The sequence below is a fragment of the Cydia strobilella genome, chromosome Z (genome assembly GCF_947568885.1).
Source record: "Cydia strobilella chromosome Z, ilCydStro3.1, whole genome shotgun sequence".
Taxonomy (NCBI): domain Eukaryota; kingdom Metazoa; phylum Arthropoda; class Insecta; order Lepidoptera; family Tortricidae; genus Cydia; species Cydia strobilella.
This window is the reverse complement of record NC_086068.1, coordinates 17,513,166-17,533,554: the sequence shown is the minus strand read 5'-3', so window position 1 is coordinate 17,533,554 and position 20,389 is coordinate 17,513,166. Positions and strand designations below refer to the sequence as shown.

Here is a 20,389-nt window from a genome sequence, read left to right as displayed (position 1 = left end):
CTTTATCATGCAAAAACAAGAAACAGTACTGTTTGGAAGTATTTTGGAGATTTAGTTCTTCACGATGAAAATGACAATAAAAAGAAGAAAATTATAGAAGATCGAGTGTTCTGTAACGTTTGCATTGACTCTGCAAAAGAATCAAGTGACGATGTTTTATTTGGATGTTGCGGGACTAGTAGAGCTCACGGCAAAAAGATCACGCCTGATGTCCCAGCGTGTCAATAAAATTATAATTATCCACGATACTTATCGTGTGTGCAAAGACCGCTGCAGTATTATCGCAAACGCAGATGACTAAATAATCTAAATATTCATGTATTCTTTTATTTTTACAACAATGATCAATCGTTGTTGATCAATGTCATCAACATCATTCGCATTTTCTTAATCATAGTCAGTTTTTTTTAAACTTGTTTGCAGGTTGATTTCAGCCTAAACTTTAGATTAGGGTAGGAATCAAAAACGAGCCGCCGGCTAGAAGCCGCCGCCGCGAAAATTTTGCCGGCGCGCCGCCGCCGACTGTTTTGCACCCGGCTCGCATGTCTAGCTCTCACATCTAAACTAAAAGTGTATAATTATTGGAACCTAATTAATACAAAAATATTACTTTGCTAATCCGCTAATTTTTGTATTAATTAATATGGATTTCCGCAAAGTAACGCCTGATTCTATTCATTATTGGAACCTACTTAAACCAAACCGATTCTAACTGGTACGTTACTCGTATTAGTGGGATCTGGACCTGGACCCGGAACCAACGAATATTTCGTATAGTTTAGGTATTCTGGATCAATTCTGATTTATAACACTTGTAAATACATTTTAAGAAATGTTTTACCTACTCTAGTTGTCATGATAAAAAAAATCGGCATTATGTAATTGTACATTAAAAAGTCGTGTATATAAAATGACGTGCTATTTTGGGACATCCTGTATATCTATTTTGTAGGAACTTTTATACAGATTATTTACGTACCAGATTATTTTTTGCTTTGGGCTACCGATTACGAGTTATTTACGAAAAACTAAAAAAACGACCTTAGAACAAATTATAAGTAATTTTCCCAATTTAAAATTACATTAAATACCTCTTGTCTCACTGAGCGTAAGCGTAAGCGTGAGCGAGATGGAAGTGCGTGCCCGCGAGCGCATATATCATGTTTTTTTTTTTTTTTAGTTTTTGTACGTTTAAATAAATTAAAAAGTAATCGAGACGTTCCCTCAAACTTGATATTGCCGATTTTTAGAAGCAGTGTTCATATGCTCGTACATAATGACACACTGCACACTTGCAATAAAATGTAGGTACTTTTCTTATTATTTTACTAACTGGTTGGTTTTGTTACAGAATGCCCGCCAGAGTTGTTTATAGACGATAACCAAACAGAATTGCCTTCTGCGCCTATAACAAGTAAGTAATAAAATTATGTTTGTAATTTAATTCATGTAAGGTCAACTGGTATAAACGGGGTAAATGCAACATATGGCGTTTTGCGTCTATTTCGTATTTATTTTATTATTATTAATTCCTTTATTTATTTTAAGTCTTAGGTTAGGGTTTTATAACATGCATATAAAAGTAAAATACAAAAACACTTACAAAACATTACAAAAATTATATAAACACATTATAAAAAACCTAACCTAGGGTGCCGCCGGCAGCGGGGTAGGGCCCAAGCTGCCGGTGGTCAGGGTCGCAGAGAGAGGAACCGGCGGACTATCCGCGCCGTGTCCAAGATCACCGCCTTCTGCATCTGACCCTTGATCCAACCACCTAGCGAGAGTCTCTCAAGGTGTTGGTCGAGACTCTTCGCTATGAGACCGTTCGCTGAAACGACTATCGGGACAATGATCGTCGAATCAACATCCCACATGGCGGTTATCTCGTGAGCCAAGTCTAGGTACTTACTGGACTTGTCCTTCTCGGCTTTCACGAGATTCTCATCATGGGGGATGGTGATATCGACGAGCACGGCCCGGCGCTGCGATCGATCTATTATCACAATGTCAGGCTTATTGGCTACAATAGTCCTGTCAGTGATGATAGATCGATCCCAATAGAGCGTGGCACGACCATTCTCGAGAACTGGCACAGGTAAATACTTGTAGTACGGTACTTCGCGGTCCACAAGGCCGTATAGAAGGGCAAGCTGCTGGTGAATAATCCTGGCTACGAGATTATGTCTGTGCAAGTACTCGCCGTTAGCAAGATGAGAACAACCGGAAATGATATGCCTGAGTGACTCTCCGGGACGGCGGCATGCCCGACAAATGTCGACCGTACCGTCCTTCAGGATATATTTCCGATAGTTGTTCGTCATCATAACTTCGTCCGCAATTGCACAGGCAAAACCCTCGGTTTCTCCGAAGAGGTCCCCGAATCGTAACCAGTTCACCGACGCGAGCAGGTCTACATCGGGTCCCATGAGGGCCTTGTAGAACCGCCCGTGTAGCACCTTACTCTCCCATACCGCCCTGCGGCCCGCAGTACTTTGTACCACAGGTTTGTGCCAGTTCTCGTTTGCCAAGGCGAGCGGCGTGAAGTTCCTGTCCACTGCCACCACATCACGATGCATCCCACACTCGTTGTTAAGGAAATAATTCCTGAGATTGCACACCTCGCGGTTGTGGAGATCTTTGGCGTTAAGGAAGCCTCGACCTCCACACTTCCGTGGGATGTACAATCTCATAACTGACGAGCGTGGGTGTAGCATACGGTGTGTAGTGAGCATTAGACGGACCCCCCGATCCAGGGCGTCCAGCTCGGTCTGAGTCCACCTTAGTATGCCAAAGGAGTATATGAGTAAGGGCATTACCCAAGCGTTGAAGGCGCGCACTTTGTTGCCTCCTGACAAAAGACTGTTAAGGACTTTTGTGAGCCGACTGAAAAAGCGCTCCTTCACCGACCGTCTAATACCCTCGCCCTCAATACCTAACGACTGTGACATACCAAGGTATTTATAGGTTTCTGATTCAGAGATAGATCTGAAAGACATTGTCTCAGAAAGTTGTAAATTTGTTGAATTTACAACCTCCCCCAGCTGTACATGCATAACCGCACACTTATCGACACCAAACTCCATTCTGATGGCGGTACTGAAAACTTCTGTTGTTTTCAATAGCACCATCAAGTCTTGGTTATTTGGCGCAAATAGCTTGAGGTCATCCATATACAAAAGGTGAGAAATGACTTCACCCTCTCTCCGAAGCCGGCAACCTGACCCTGAATCCTTCAGCAGGGTGCTGAGAGGATTCAGAGCTAGGCAGAACCACAGGGGACTCAGACTGTCACCCTGAAATATTCCTCGCTCGATCCTTATAGAGTCCTGCGGGCCAGGGCGGTCAAATCCACCTCCTGGTTGACGAAGGACTGTGATCCACTGCCTCATACACGCACTTAGGAAGGATATTAAAGCTGCATCAAGTTTATACAGCTCTAATACCCTTCTCAGCCATGAGTGAGGCACCGAATCATAGGCCTTCTTATAGTCAATCCAGGCGGCCGAGAGGGCCCAACTGTTCCGCCGAACTTGCTGGCATATGGTCATGTCTATGAGGAGGAGCTCTTTAGTACCACGGGACCCAACCCTACATCCATTTTGAGCGGAGGCCAAAATGTTGTTAGTGACAATGTGCGCGTTAATTTTTGCTCTCAAAATGGATGTAAGGAGCTTGTAGAGTGTAGGCAAGCACGTTATGGGTCTGTAGTTCATCGCTTCCGTGGTACTACCGGACTTGTGGAGCAGGAAGGTTACACCAGTTGTTAGGGAAGGTGGGAGGGAACCGAGCTCTAGGGCTTGTTGGAACTGCGTTGCCAACCGTTCGTGCGAGCATCGAAACCATTTTAGCCAGAAGTTGTGCAATCCGTCCGGTCCAGGACTTTTCCAATTCTGGGTCGTACGGACAGCACAACTTACGTCATCGGGGCTGATGGTGACTGCCCCCATAGGTTCGATGTTCTCGCACTCACGTTCGACAACGTTTATCCAATCGCCCTCCGTGTGTTCAACGGGCACCGACCAAATGTTACGCCAGAAATCAGTCATGGCAGTAACATCCGGCAGCCGCACGTCGGACACACGAGGATCGGTTTCCTCCCACCTTCGGTATACCTTCCTTTGGTCACTTTGAAAAAGACGATTCTGCTGGAATCGATCCACACGCTCTCTGTAGCGGCGAATAAGGTTTGCCCATGCATAGACTTTCTGCTTTAGAAAGTCGATGCGCTCTGTGACATTGGCCATGTAGTCGCGGGGCCTGACATCCGTCCCCGCGAACGCCTGGTTCACAAAGCGCATTACTCGGGGGCGATTGTTGCCCCCCCTGAAACAGATCAGCTTTGCAATGAGAGTCCTAAACGAGCTGATACGTCGCTCGATCCGCGAGCTGATACGTCGCTCGATCCGCGACTATTATTATTATTATGCGTATCTCCGTTTTTAAACTCTCGGGTCTTTCGAGCCCGGTCATTTAAAAAGCGTGCGTGGGGATATAGATCCAACACGTATAGGCCGTTTGGAGAGATTTGATGTCATGTAGAACGCCTGGTGGAACCCATTCACGGGTACATCAATAGATATCCGTGAACCGGTTTCAGCAGGCATTGGAAACTATTGTAGAGAATATGGACAGAGTTCTGATCTATGGTATAAGTTTGGGTGGTTAAAAGACTGGGCTATTACAAAGAAGTCCGGACACTGCCATAACATTGCTTGCACAAGTTATCGAGACAGGCGGTGACTCGCCACTCGTTAGATGGACACCTGATGCGCCATCGTAAAGATGGCCAGGCGTAACACCGGAGTGAGCGGCTCAGGGGTGTCGAGAGGTGTGCTGCGCTTTCTCCGAAGTTACTCGCGGCGTTATGCCCTTTAACACTTCCACCCCTGGAGCATATAGCTCTTACGACTCCCCTCTGGACGGCCAATGAAGGCAAGCCAGAGCTGAGAGTCCTGTGGGTCCCCTTGGGGTCCACTCCGACCGACGAAGACACGCCGGAGACGGAGACCCTGACCGACTCTCTGGACACTCGGGTCCGTGGGGTCGTCACTCCCCAACAGCTCGCCACAAGCTGCCCTGCGGGCTTATTATTATTATTATTGAATTTTTTTATGCTTAATAAGTCCACTATTAACATCATATCCCGAGAATTTTGTTTATCTGGTATAATTGTAATTGTATTAATTTTATATGTATAATTTTGCTGCTATTTTATGTTTTATTTTATTTTATTAATGACATGTTTTAATGATTAAATTAACTACATACAACTCGTGATAGTCGTGATGCTAGTCAAATTTTAAATTTTAATGTTAACTAGACAGGCCCGCGGCTCCGCTCGCGTAAGTGAAATAAAGGGTTTGTCTAATGTTTATTTAAATACCGACCTTACTATGTAATCTATCCCTTCAGCATTCAACCCTGCCAGGGTTCATAGCTGTGATAGGGACTTATTTGTAACCGTTAGTTAGATAACTTTTAGTTCGCCACGTATTTATTAAAACTTATTTTACCATAAACTTATTATTTTATTTTATAAGCCCAGTTGCAAAAAACGTTCATTAGATTAATTGCCGCCTTAACGAAAGTGGACGACCGCAGCCCATAAACGGCCTATTCATACAAACGTACCTACGCGTAGGTAGTCCTTATTTTCCTTTCTGGGTATTATACAGGATAAACACTAAAACCGGCCAAATGTGAGTCGGGCTCGCGCACGAAGGGTTCCGTACCATTACGCAAAAAACGACAAAAAAATCACGTTTGTTGTATGGGAGCCCCACATAAATATTTATTTTATTCTGTTTTTAGTATTTCTTGTTATAGCGGCAACAAAAATATATCATCTGTGAAAATTTCAACTGTCTAGCTATCACGGTTCATGAGATACAGCCTGGTGACAGACGGACGGACGGGCAGCGGAGTCTTAGTAATAGGGTCCCGTTTTTAACCTTTGGGTACGTAACCTTAATAACAGAAATAGTAACAGTTAAAGCATATTACCTAGTCAAAAGTTCCCGAATGTATTATATCTCTAGTCATTGAAGTGTAATTATTAACTTAATAAAATACATATTTACATACCTACATCGACACTACCGCCACCATCCCTTATTACGGGCACCATCCCTTCGCAACATTCCTTGAACTGATAGATTACATAACCTGCTATCAGCTTTGTACTTTTGGCAATGGAATCTAACTTTTGGCGCTTCTCGCCATCCACCCGCCGCATGCATGACAGTGTTTGCCATGCAAAGCCGTGAAAGCCACTCTGAATAATAAAACTCAGAAATTTAAAACAATAAAATACAAATGACTTACACTTTCATACATCACCACTATGACATAAGTGATATGGCTAGACTAAGTGTAAGGCCTGAGTGGACGCTCAAAGCGGAGCGTTCGGCGGGGCGTGCAGCGTGGCGTCGGGCTCACAAGTGATTTGAACAGCGTGCACTGAGGCCGCTTCTATACGTTTGCATTTGTTTAACATGCACGCCGCACGCCCCGCCCCGCTGCACGCTCAACTTGAGCGTCCACTCAGGCCTAACACTTAGGTTGACAGAACTTTTTATTTTACTTCGAGTGATAAACGCCGAAATAACTGTAGGTATACCAACAATGCAAACTTATTTGAACTTATTGAACTTACGTCAAATAATTTGGTCTGCACCAAAGAGTATAATAGTATATGTATAGTACGTCTGCACCACCGAAATGAAACCAGCCGAGAGCTGCCGAAAATGGTCGATCGTCGTAAAATGAAGATTGTTATGAAAATTTCTTTTGCTATTTAGATAATAGATTTGAACAGTTTTTTCTTATCATAGGTGCGTCGAATTCGAGAAACGTTCTGGTTTTTCAATTTTATATATATAGATAGTAAATGTACCTTCTTCATATGTTATTAAATTGTACGGCTCACCCCGTATTGTATTGTCCTAGCTCTAAGTATACTGTTTTGCATGGTAGGTTTTAATTAATTGTACTGTATAACATTAGTATTTATGTTTCTGTTACTAACACGTCTATGGGTCATGCCTGAAATAAATGATTATTTAATTTAATTTTAATAATCCAAACCCAAGTTACTACCGTGCCCCCAGATAAGGGTTTCTTCCTAGTTGCATAGAGAGCCCTATTAAAAGATGAGTAGGGTTGACACAGCAGCCGTGCCCGTTACAATATAAATGGAAAAGTTTGTTTACAAGTGTATCTATTTCCGATTAGGCGAAGAAAGTGACACGGGGGAGGCAGAAGGTCGCCAGTCCTCCGAGAACTCTCCTTCGAGGCAACGGCGGGGGGGAATTCTGAAAGGCGGCCGTCTCTGGAAATCGGTCGACAACGACAAGGATATTATTGAACAGGTGATTTCCGCCCACTTAATTTAAAACATCAAAGAACCTAAAGGTTTCATCAAAGATAGATATAACTCCGTAATAGATAGATACAGTCTAAGGAAAAAACGTGCCTCGAAAATCAAGAAAATTTGATTCTCGATCAGAGGGCGCTACTAGCTTTGGCCTACTGTCGTATAGATGGCGTTGACGGTTTCGTTTGTTATTTAACAATTTTAACGCATATCAGTGAAAGAACATGGGTCAAAATCATGAAAATAATTAATGCAAATAAAAAAATCTTTTATCCATATTTAAATACATTTTATCGTATTTTTATAAATCTTCATTTTTAATTTTATAGTGTGTCCATAGATGGCAGTGAATTTACTGTGGTTACAAAATCTACTATGACAGTACTGCTCTATCTAATTATATCCTCTTTGGTTTCATAAAACTACTAGGCTCTAGAGGAGTTGAAACTAAATTCAAATTTTTATTTTGACATGATTGTATTATCATCTGTATTATTCTAATTTAAATCCTTTATAGGTATCTCCAGTTTTCATTGTGGGTGACATGACAGCTGCCATCCCAGGAAAAATCTATGTTCTAGTTATGAACTGTATCAACTGAGATGACATATCGTAAACACAATACGAGTAATAGAAGCTGAAAACCAACCTAGATGATATAGGCTAATTGTGGTCATACGCTATGACGAACGGCCAACCTACAGAACGCAGCCCACCTAGCATAACAACCGTTGGCATACGTATTGGTGAACAATCTAGAAATTAGAATTGATTGCGTGAATTGATGCACAAGTAATTAGTGCGAGCGAGACGGTCGCGCGGATGACAGCTAACTGATATAATTCCAATATCATTATAATATCGGTTTAATGTCAGTGCACGTTCGAATTGACCTGTCAATTGCACTAATACAATATGAGTTATATTACAGTTGTAAGCTAACTAGAAAATCCATCTACCTATCTCTTTTCTTAGAAATTATACAGAAGTACAATAGCTTTGCTGACTGTATATCCTACATAGTTGTCACAATTTTACTTGCTATTTATTTTTATAGACAGGTACAGGCACGAATAGCCAGACTCGATGTCTGTGAGACATATACGTATACGAAATGTTATTTGTGGAATAGGTTATTTATAATGGTTAGTCAGTTCTAGCATAGGGCTACGCATTTCATTGTCGCCAGTTTCAATGTAGGTATCGTGCATTTCAACAGAACGACGATCAGCGTTCAACTACAACGGCGAGCGACGAGGACGGGTCCTTTACGCCGCGCTCAGTGCGTTTCGTTGAGAGATCCAAAGAGGCAAGTGAAGACGACCCTTCACAAAAGATTGAGATTTCTGCTCGGACGTCCTTGTCTGATAGTGAATCCAACACTCAAAAAGACCATTCAAATAATACACAGAGGTGAGGATTTTTGGTATATGATTAAGAGCTCTACTTATTGTAATATGCTAGATGACAATTTTTTTTGAATTGTATCAATCGTTCAGGTTTGTTTTGAGGAGAAGGAGGAGGAGGAGAAATGTATGTATATATATATATATATTTCGACTAGTAGGCGTCTCAGGCGTCAATATATATACACGGTGTTACTTGAGCCACTGAAAACCTGAGACACCCCAACAGTATTGATTTATTTTAAACTCATCTTGAGTATTTATTATTCATTAATCCGATAAATATTTAAAAAAAAATTGTTGTTTAGTTTTCTTAACAATTGTATTCGACTGGTAATTGTACACAAGATGCTTCGTCGTTTTAATGATATCAAACAATTGTTAGTTACCATCGTAAACATTGTTAACAGATCATTTGCATACCTTACTCATTACTACAACGAGATAAGGTTTACCAATGGCCAGTTAAGGGTGGTTTGCTCATTAACAAATAATGTGTCAAATGCTAGTTATTGATATTGTTGTATTACAAACCTGTAAAATGGCCGTGTAAAAATTATAAAAAAATTACCCCCATTAAAACACGCGACCGATTCTCCTATCGATTCTGAACAAACTGGTTTTAGGTTTTCAGTGGGTCATGAAACACCGTTTTTTAAATATCAGCGTTTTATAGTGTAGTTAAAAGACTAGTCTTTAAGACTTTTGAACCTTAACGACTCGCGAACCTTTAAGGCTCAAGCTTTGAAAGCTAGAGCGTTAAAGGTTTGCTCACAAAGCGGTTTAGAACCTTAACGACTCAAACTTTTTATGACTTGTCAAAATAAGTCTTTAAGACTCGGGCCTCATAGGGAACTCTAGCTTTTTAACTTAAGCTCAAGCCCCCGAACCTTAAAAGCTTGTGTCAAGCTTAGAGCTCATACGTTGAGCTCTCTTTGCAGAAATTATTTTTGTGTAGAGAATTTACGAATATTATAATATACCTATGTATTCATATCGGAAGAGTAACTTAACATCAGTTAACGCATTTACTGCCTGCAACGTATACAGGGTGGACCATTTAGAACCGTGATTCCGTTGCGTATACATATACATTTTCTATGAAACTATATTTTAAAATTTTCACGTTCCGTTCCGTCCTATATGAGTGAGTTATAAGAAATAAAAATAAAAGTATTTAAAAAAATATTTATTACTTAATTAAGACTGGGTGATTACTTGAACCGCTTGAACGTTTCAACTTCTAACCGCCTCCGCTATTGACTAATTCATGAACGCAAACTAAACAACTAAAAGACAAAAAACAAAACGGTTTCTGCAGAACTGTAAAAATGCCGCGGCATACATTTTATAACCAAAAATACCACCACACTCTTTGTGGAGTTCGTCAATATTGCGCCAACTTACACTGAGCCAACCCGCGGACTGACAGAAAGACGGACGGACAGACATGGCGAAACTATAAGGGTTCCTAGTTAGTCAACTTATCTTAATTATAATTATCTTTTTCTGTTTTTCCCTATTTCACAAAAACGTATTAAATTTCACCCTACCCTGTAGCATAGGTTGATCTTATTTGTTAAAAGCTTTTACTTTTTGCTCCAAACCTTTACTGCTAAAAACCTTACAGACTTAAACCTTCAAAGCTTAGGAGGCTTTAAAGCTTGAGGCCAAAAGACTCGAGGTTTCTTTGCTCGTAAGCAGCAACACGAACTCTTAGTTCGAGTCGTTAAGGTTCCGAGGCTTTAAGGTTCGAGGCTTCAAGGCTCAGCAGTCGCGACTCAAGTCTTGCAGTTTACGCTGCATATTAAGCGAAATACCTTATTTGAAGCCTATTTTATTATATTTGAGAGAGAAATCCTGTTGACGGATGACGTAGCGGTTCTTTATTGGTAGACACTTATCGTCATTTTTCATTCCACCCGCGTTTTGCATGCCTGTTTTACCACCACCAAGGCGAACTCGGCGCTAACGCGCGCTGTCTGCCTCATTGGTTCTCAAAGTATAAACAAAAACGAAGTTGCAATAAGTATACCACTTATCAAGGGGTTGCATTTATTATTTCAATGTGAAATAAAACAGATATACCAGTACATTGAATTGTACAGATGTTGATTTTTTAAACATACATATTAGGAGAAGAAGCAGTGAGTCAAAATTACCCTCAATGGGCGCAATAAAAGTGACGTGGTATATAGCAACTGAGTGTTATAGCCACAGGCGATTTTAAAATTATAGGCTTCAAATAAGGTATTTCGCTTAATATGCGTTTTATTGTAAGGTAAAACGCTGATATTAAGCTTCCTACCGTTATTTGAAGCCTATTTTATTATATTTGAGACGTGTCTATGATCGCCTGGTGGCCAGAAAACGCCAATGTGATTAACTCATTATTTGTGAAACTGGTGGAAACAAAAAGTGCACTTCACAAGCCGGGTACCTGGGTGAATAGTTTATTTCAGCTAATGAACTCAAAATATGCAGTGACATATTCTACTTTTACTATGTTTGTAGGTAAGGAGCGTTATTATAAACAAAAACATGTATATAAAGAACAGTTTATTTCAGGATCCACAATCGACGCAATCCAACCATTTACCTTGCATAAGGAAAATAAGCTTTGTTGAAACTCTTACGTGTTATTTGTCCAATAAATATTATCAGACCTGTATTAATAAGCCAGAATACGATTTAACTTACAGGCACACAAAAATAGTTTCTAAATAATATTTCTTCAGAGCCTCGCTTGTTCTTTTCCATATCTTTAAGGTGAGGATTAACTAATTAGCTATCATTATTTTCCCGCTATTTAGCGTGTTGTGTAACAACATTACAGTGCCTAATCTGTACACTTGTACAAACAAACAAAAATTGAATGAATGACGACCATTGAATGATATACATATAAATTCAGGCTGATTTCGGTTGCTTTTTGTTACCCATTCGAAGGAGTAACTCTGCATTTGTAGGTACACTACACAGTGCGCAGCTATTCAGAAAGTAAATGACCTTGTAATTTATACAGTTTCATATAATTTCAAGTATAGAATAGTCTAATTATGTACCAACCCATACTTAATATACCACCCTACAAAGTAGTTTTATTTTATTATTACTTGTGTAATTTTACTACGGCCCGTACGGTACAGCACATAGACTATTACTTCGGGGGCTGTAGTAGACTACTACTAAGCAGCGAGAATAAAACTAATATTTTCCCTCATAGAGTTCCATGTGTACCAATGAATTACGAACCATCATGCTAGATGTATATTAGGGCGTTATATATAAATAAACTTAGCATGTCCTTTAGTTCTAGATATAATTACTATGTTTTTGAAGAAAAGCGAAAGATATATAAATCACTCCAAACGAGATTTGATCATCAATTCAACCTGCTGCATAGGCTATGGCGCAACGGCGCATAGCTTTGAATCATCAGTACCTTTGTAATATTCTCATCAAGTAGATACTGGTTCATAAGTTAATGTTGCCCAAAAACTGGCAATGAATATACAAGCAGGAAGACTCACAGAACAGCCATTAATGAACATTGGTGTACCTAATAATAACCTTCGAGGTTGCCTGATTAATGCTTCCAGAGTACATTTTTAGTATTTGATACTGAAAATCATAACCTAGCCGTATTTTAGGATTGAAAACAGAATCAAACCAATGGGTGCTTTGCTTGTATGTAAATTCTTTCTATGCCTAAGGGATTGTATCCATTTTCCTGAAAGGAACTTTGTTCCTCCTCTTACAAAAGTGCCAGGGTGCTGTTGTTAGCCTGAAGTCGTCTAGAAAGTCTAGAACATATCTTTAACAGTTTTAACACACGTGTTATCCATCTGGACTGATAACCAAGCTCACTTTCTTTCATTTGGACTGACATAGTGTAGATAAGTTGCATTGAGCTACGATTATACCCATTGTGGGTCATACACATTTTAAAGTACGGTGAACTCGTTTACGTCCTACCTGTAGACAACGCAAAGTTAAAGTTATCCAAAGTTAATTACGCTGCACCCTTGCAAGCGGGATACATTCTAACATTTTGTTGTTATGACCACAGAAGGGACCTTTTTCTAAAATGTGTTTGACCCACAAGGGATCAAATGGTGAATGCATGGTCAAAAACCTTGAACCAGTCCAGGGCAATATATTTCTACCTTTTAAGTGACTCGCATCATCTGCGGCTGATTAAGGCAATCAAAAATAATTTTAAAAATCTTAGTTAAACGATTAATTTTCTTATCATGACCTTGGCTGACATAGGAATAATACGATTATTGCATAATAGGCTATTTGACAAATTTTTGAAAATGGTTTTAATTGATTGTTTATGACTTAATAATTACACTACATTGATATTTCCGTGAAATTTCCTGTATTAAATATATAAAAAAAACAATGTTAAAGTTTATTTATTTTGAACGCGCCTTAAACGCTGTTTTTGCAAAGGGGCTAATCACGTGACACGTGTGACGTCACGCGCAAGTAAACTCAGTCAATGACCTTAGTTAATCTTATGGTTTATGTGCATTGAATTCATTATTTCACTGTAAAATGGTATATAAATGGTGTATAGTGCCGCAATGTTCAAGTACGACTATAAAAAATTCAGACAAATCGTTTGTTTCCATTCCAACGAATCCCAAAAAAAGAAAAATGTGTTTAAAACTAGCGCGAAGAGGCCCAAAGAGCATTTTAGCGCATACAAATGTTTTATGTGTGAAGACCACTTCGATATAAGTAATATTTAACTGTAAATAAATATGGTAATTAAAGCAGCGGATTTTGTTATTTTACGAAACAAGATCTAGATATTTAATGTACTACTACATAACCTCATAACATAGCTCTTTCAGCATTAGTAGGTAGTTAGTAGCATACTTTTTCTTTCAAACTAAAGTGCAGTATGGAAATACTATTCTCGTCATCGTATTCTTATAGGTATATCGTCGTCGTATTCGTATCATCGAAATCGAAATGTTCGTAAATAAACAATTTCTACGTATACTCACACAGCTGTTTTTACATTTCTAAGTTCCGCAGCATAGTGATCCGGATTATCTTTAAAGAAAAGTGCAACTATTAATGCGTCTATGTCTGGTAGGTTGCCGCTATCAGCTTTCACATATTTCCGCTCCATTTTGAGATTCTTATGAATATTGTGCCACTAGATATACGGATAAATCGGAATATATCAGAAAACTGTGGAACAATAACTAAAATTAACTAAATACAAAAAAAACTGCTAAGTGCTAAAACACTCAAGACAATCAAGAATGTTTACCCGCGTATGACGTCATCCGAGCGTTGACCAATCACAGAGCGTTCACGTCCCTGATGAAATTTCAAAAAATATTAAATTTTCTTTTGTTTATTTTCCAGAAAATAAACATAATTTACATTCAAATATAGTGAAATATACTTTATTAGTTTATTATCTTTCAGGATGACAGCAATTCGTTATATATTTTTTATGTTGTCAAATACCCTATTGGATGAAACGCGTATGGACGCACTCTCTAATCCAACCTTTGGTTTGTTAAGAAACGGGGTTCACTGCGTCGTATGATACCTCTTGTATAGACTTAAGAGTCATTTCAGGGAAATTTGTTTAGTAGGGTGTGTGAACCACGTATGGACCCAGCAAAAACAATGGATATAAGTACCTATAGGTATATAAATAATTTCTCATATGCCTTGCGTAGGCGGGGATTTACAATTTACATGTAAGATGAATTATTTTAAACAAATAAAATAAAAATAAAAAGCTTTTATTTTTAGGCACTCAGTACCAATATATATGCTAAGTAGGTACTTAAATTATCAAAGCTTTGTAGTAGCACAGATCATAGTAGTAGCCATATTTGGCTAATGAAACCTTGAACTGATTGTTACGCGCCCGCGCAGCAGGCTCATGGATTTTATATGCCTACGCAGGTATATTGTATGATTTTAATATACTTAGCACAGACTGTGTAAACTGTGTTAGTCTAACTACTAAAGCCCTGTAAAAACAGTTTAAGAACTATGTATGTTTGACTGTTAGCTGTTCTACCAGAGGACTAACAATTTCTTCACGCCCTACGCAGGTGGGATGGTCTTGGCGTTTTGAGCCATGTTAGTTGTATTTTATTACATTCGATACCAATCTCATTTTTGCCTAATTTGCTAGCGAAGTAGGATAATAAAATTCACACGCCTTACGTAGGCGACGGCTACTATTCAGCTGGCTAAGCTAACTAATAATATTCACATGCCTTGCGCAGGCGGAATATTTTAAGACATTAAAAATGATATGTGTAGAAAGGATATATGTTTGATTATTAGCTGTTCTACCAGTGACTTCATATTGTTTTCATGCCTTGCGCAAGCGAGAAAGGGCTTTGTAATCCCTTACATTCGAAACTAGTCTTATAGTATACTATAACATCTTTCGTGCTTTATCTGCCAGCGCAGCAGATAAATGAAATGCACACGCCTTACGCAGGCGACGGGTATTCATCCGGCCAAATAATAATATTCACACACCTTGCGCAGGCGGGAAATTTTGAGTTTAAGTATTATTCATTGTATTAAACACGCTTAACAGCATATTTTTATTTACTCGGATTTTCCGCTAATACCCGCTTGCGCAGCAGATAGAACTGCAGTAAGGCGGATTTCTCAATAGGTACCTATAGATAAGTACCCTAAACTAAATAATGATAATTTAAAAAAAAACTACGCCTTGCGCAGGCGGGAAATTCTAGAGTACGGTAATTTTGCTAATGCAACAGTGAATTACTGTGCTTGTGCAGCAATGTACTATTGTGCCTTTTACCGGCAGCTGACCTTAATAGTCAGATCTCATACCTAACCCTCAAAATCCTCAAACACGTTCTTAGGTCATGCAAAAGATAATTCGAACCTGTTTCCATAAGGCCTTTATTAACAGGCAAAGATAGATATAACTCCGTAATAGATGGATACAGTCTAAGGACAAAACGTGCCTCGAAAATCAAGAAAATTTGATTCTCGTTCAGAGGGCGCTACTAGTTTTGGCCTACAGTCGTATAGATGGCGTTGACGGTTTCGTTTGTTATTTAACAATTTTAACGCATATCAGTGAAAGAACATGGGTCAAAATCATCAAAATAATTAATGCAAATAAAAAAAAATCATGTATCTATATTTAAATACATTTTATCGTATTTTTACAAATCTTCATTTTTAGTTTTAAAGTGTATCGACAGATGGCAGTGAATTTACTGGGGTTACAAAATTTACTATGACAGTACCGCTCTAGTATAAGTTACTCTATGTTAACAGGAAATATTGCTACAGCAAAAGACCAATAGTCTTACTCCTCGCCTTTTCCCGTTATACGGGGTCGGCTTTCCTTATTCCGAGTCTCCAGGCAGTTCTATTCTGAGCGTATTCCTTACGTAAGTCTAGGCTTTCCATATCCCTCTCAATATTTTTTGTCCATGAGGTAAGTGCTTCCTCGTCCTCTTCTTATAGTATACAGCAAAAGACCAATAGTGACCCTCCTATATGTAGTTATGTGCACGATGTGCAAAATCAAAACTATTTAATTTCAATAACAAAACTCACAATAGCACATAAGCTGAATAGAGATATGTAGTTTACATACAAGAGTTTCACTTCCAAAATCCTTTGCTTTAACTAGAAGGCGCTTGGGTTATTATCTGGTACAATAATCTAATTTAAACTGAAACTTATAAAATGATATGTGTAGAAAGGATATATGTTTGATTATTAGCTGTTCTACCAGTGACTTCATATTTTTTTACTGCGCATCCAAAGTTGGCACTATTTAAGAAAAAACTTCCCAATGTATATAATAAACCCAAAGATCGAAAAGCATATTTTCGATGTAGATTTGTTAGTTACCTTTTGTCCCTTAGAGCGGAAATAGAAGCCCCGCGAAAGCGGGGCTTCGTCGACCCTAAGGCGGGCCGGACCCTAAGTGGGAAGTTAACATGATACTAGAGCAACTGTTTAATCGTCCAAAGTTGCTTATATAGACGTTTTAAACCCATAAATACCACCATAAATATTTAAGGGCTAAACATACCGCATTTATTGTGATATTTTGGTTTGAATGCAAAAGACAACAATCTGTATCACAGCAGCACAGTACCAGAAAATATGCAAATGCACGGAAGATGTCAGATCATATAATTTCACTTCTATCAAAATTGTAATTAAACTTAGCTTACTTAATGCAAAAACACAGTTTGATTTAGCATAAATTACGACGTCATAGAATGCGTCTTTTTTACGAACTGAGAGTAAAGCAGTTCTATTCTGTAACAGGAATCGTTATAATCTCCCTTTTGGACAACGATAAAACTGGCTTATACATTGCCATTAACAATTTACTTTCAATGACCTGTTCCGTGCTTATGACAAATGCTCATAAATAAATATAACAAATGCTCGCCGCTTACTTACGGCGATGACGCTGCGCTGCACTCGCGATGTTGAATCGATCAGGTGTCCGTTATTCTAAACACGGTGACGAACACGAGCAGTCCGTCAAAATATTTAAATTACAATCGAACGGTAACACCGTTTAAAAATACTTCAAATTAGTACTTTACAAAAAATTCTAAGAATCTCAGGACTCCTAAGAATTTTTTGTAGTGAACCGTACGCTCCGACAAACAGAACGCCAACCAGGCAGACGGCGCGCGTTAGCGCCGAGTTCGCCTTGGTGGTGGTAAAACAGGCATGCAAAACGCGGGTGGAATGAAAAATGACGATAGGTGTCTACCAATAAAGAACCGCTACGTCATCCGTCAACAGGATTGCTCTCTCAAATATAATAAAATAGGCTTCAAATAACGGTAGGAAGTTTAATAATATGTAATGAATCGAATGGTTCCATTATTTTTTCCCTTTTTGGAAGTTCACGTTATTACATTCACTTTGCCACATCTTATCTTCGCCTTTATTTCTAAGTATAAGTAACATGTGCCATAAATACGCTTCTCTTTATAGACTTGAAACTCCGCTGATAGTTTCATCTCAAACACCGAAACCCAACTCAGCCGTGCAGCAACTTTTCAATAGCAGTAGGCCACCGCCGCCAGCCATCGAGCCACAGTTGGTTACCTCGGAAACTCTAAGGTGAGAACTTTCTTTTACTCGCTCTGATAATTTTGCGAACGCTTTAATATAAGTAATAAATTGGGTAAGGGTGAGTTATGTCTAACTTTCCATTTTGTCATATAACATTTTGCTTATTATGTAGTAAGATACAGAGTTGGGCGTTATTTAGATAATTTCTTATCTGGATAATTACTTCAAATAAATTTATTCGAAGATAAATTCAATCACAAATAGTGCGTTGACAACTTTTTTATTTAGATAAATTATCTAGATGAAGATAACTGACCTCGTTTGTTATTGAAGTAAGCTTATAATTATAATAATAAATGTATATAGAATGTCACGTGGGGTCAAACCGTCACACTGACATTGTAGGTTATTTGCATTTCATCATGCCCATGGCCCGACCACTTCTAGTTCTACATGACTGTACTACTGACATTCATCTTTTATTTAAAATCCCAACTAATTTATCTAGATAAAAAATGAAACTGATCTAGATAAATTCAAAATAACAAATGACGTTATCTTCCCGGTTATTCGTAAATAGATAATTTTTGCCCAACTCTGGTAAGATAGAGGATTGGATTAGATCGGGATTTTTCGAAATGTTCGATAACACTGTCCGTTAGTATGAAGTACGAGACAATCGAAATAAAATCTTCAATTGACGAGTTTCGTTCTCGAAGTTTTTATCGGTTTGGCTACTTGGATGCTGACTCCTGCCACAGCTGCTGACAGCTTCAGCAGATATACCTATTGAGTCCACGCCCCATTCTGACCCTTTCATTTGTATACATTTCTCATGATAAGACTTACAACTACTAGTTTGAGATAACGGGAGCACAAAGAGAGCTTTGTGCATGGCAGTCCAGCAATACATTTTCTTCTCACTAACTCGGTCCGTTTGATTTGATATTGGACCATTCCACGATATTGTCTACCATTGTACCGTATTAACTCTAATTTTCCGAAGATTACTGGTACGATTACGAGTTTAGGTGGTTTCGCTGCCACAATTGCCACAAAGGATAAATAAAATGCTCACAAAAATAATCATCGACTTAATACGCTGCGCAAGCGCTGCGCCGCAACGCTCCGAAGGGTGCGCGACAGCCGCCACAGTCTCCTGGCCGTCGTGGCAGGGAGATGGGACAGTGCACTTATTAGGCACTAACATAGTAATTTAAGTATATTTGTAACTAACAAAATATGGATTGTATTATCGTCCGAATTAAATGTTTTTTTTTTTTTTTTTTTTTTAATACGCTGATAAAATATTCACACACGAAATATAATGCTAATTCCCCCATTACCTACATTTAATGTCAGATGAACCGGACTGACGTAGACGTAGTTAGATTGTTTGACTATAACCTAGGCAAGCCGGCACCGCATCCTATTGTGGCAATAGCAAACAAATGTGGTCTAGCTGTGGGCTAATACGGGTTGTACTTGTAGTAAAAAGCTATAGAACGGCTCGAGCCTATAGAACGCCTATAGAACGGTGTCGAACGGATCCTAGGAACTGTAATCACGAGTATAGTATGCATCTCAGTGGTGTCGCTCGCGGTGTCCGCCAGGCTTCGCATATGTCTCATCTCATAATGCATAGTCTATGGAAACTGTTTCTATTGCCTACCTAGCTTTGTATGTGTTCTGCAAATTCTAGCCAATCACTTAACATGTAGTCCGACTTGTATGTGCAGAACGCACCTTAATTTAATTGCAGGAAATCAATGAAACCCGTATAATATTAAGTCATTTTTCACGCCACTGCACACTGTTCGTAAATGTGGCAATAAATGGTCTAAACCCAACCTGGAAAGTAGGCAATAGAGCTGTAGCACCTGAACCACCACTACTACAATGTTTTATTGTTATCATCATCTGTCATTGGTGATGGTTCAGGTGCTACAGCAATGAGTATCATTTTAAACATAAAAATCAATAAAAGGTCTTTTTTTGGCGCAACTTTTTCCTTCAAAAATTAAATTAGGTTATTTATAGGACCAACTACTTGTTTAAAAAAAAGAAACGTCAACCATTCAGTTCCCGCTTAAGGCGTTTTCACTTTTGTAGCTGTTTGTGGTTTTTTAGCAAAAACGCTTCTGTTTGAAGCAAACAACAGAAAAACGCCTCTTAAAAGTGATAAAAAAATATTGTATTCGGTTACCGCGACAGTTACTCATGAAATAAAACTATGAAAACTGATTATATCGCGTATATTGAATTTATAATACATCCCGACGTTTCGAACCCTTTACAGCGTTCGTGGTCAACGGGTGACTGAGGAAGAACTACTACTGAGGCAAAAATATCCACATACAAAAAAAATTCTTCTTCCTCGCGTTGTCCCGGCATTTTGCCACGGCTCATGGGAGCCTGGGGTCCGCTTGGCAACTAATCCCAAGATTTGGCGTAGGCACTAGTTTTTACGAAAGCGACTGCCATCTGACCTTCCAACCCAGAGAGA

General features: G+C 39.0%; 1 protein-coding gene across 1 annotated transcript in view; it reads left to right on the top strand.

Annotated features, from left to right (window-relative positions):
• The window catches only part of LOC134754473 (uncharacterized), a 123,541-nt gene that overhangs the window by 82,059 nt on the left and 21,093 nt on the right, over nucleotides 1-20,389 (top strand). The window contains exons 3-6 of the mRNA XM_063690807.1: nucleotides 1,352-1,414; nucleotides 7,237-7,373; nucleotides 8,598-8,791; nucleotides 17,803-17,931. Of these exons, the coding sequence (XP_063546877.1) occupies nucleotides 1,352-1,414; nucleotides 7,237-7,373; nucleotides 8,598-8,791; nucleotides 17,803-17,931 (523 nt within the window). The remainder of the gene's footprint in view (nucleotides 1-1,351; nucleotides 1,415-7,236; nucleotides 7,374-8,597; nucleotides 8,792-17,802; nucleotides 17,932-20,389) is intronic.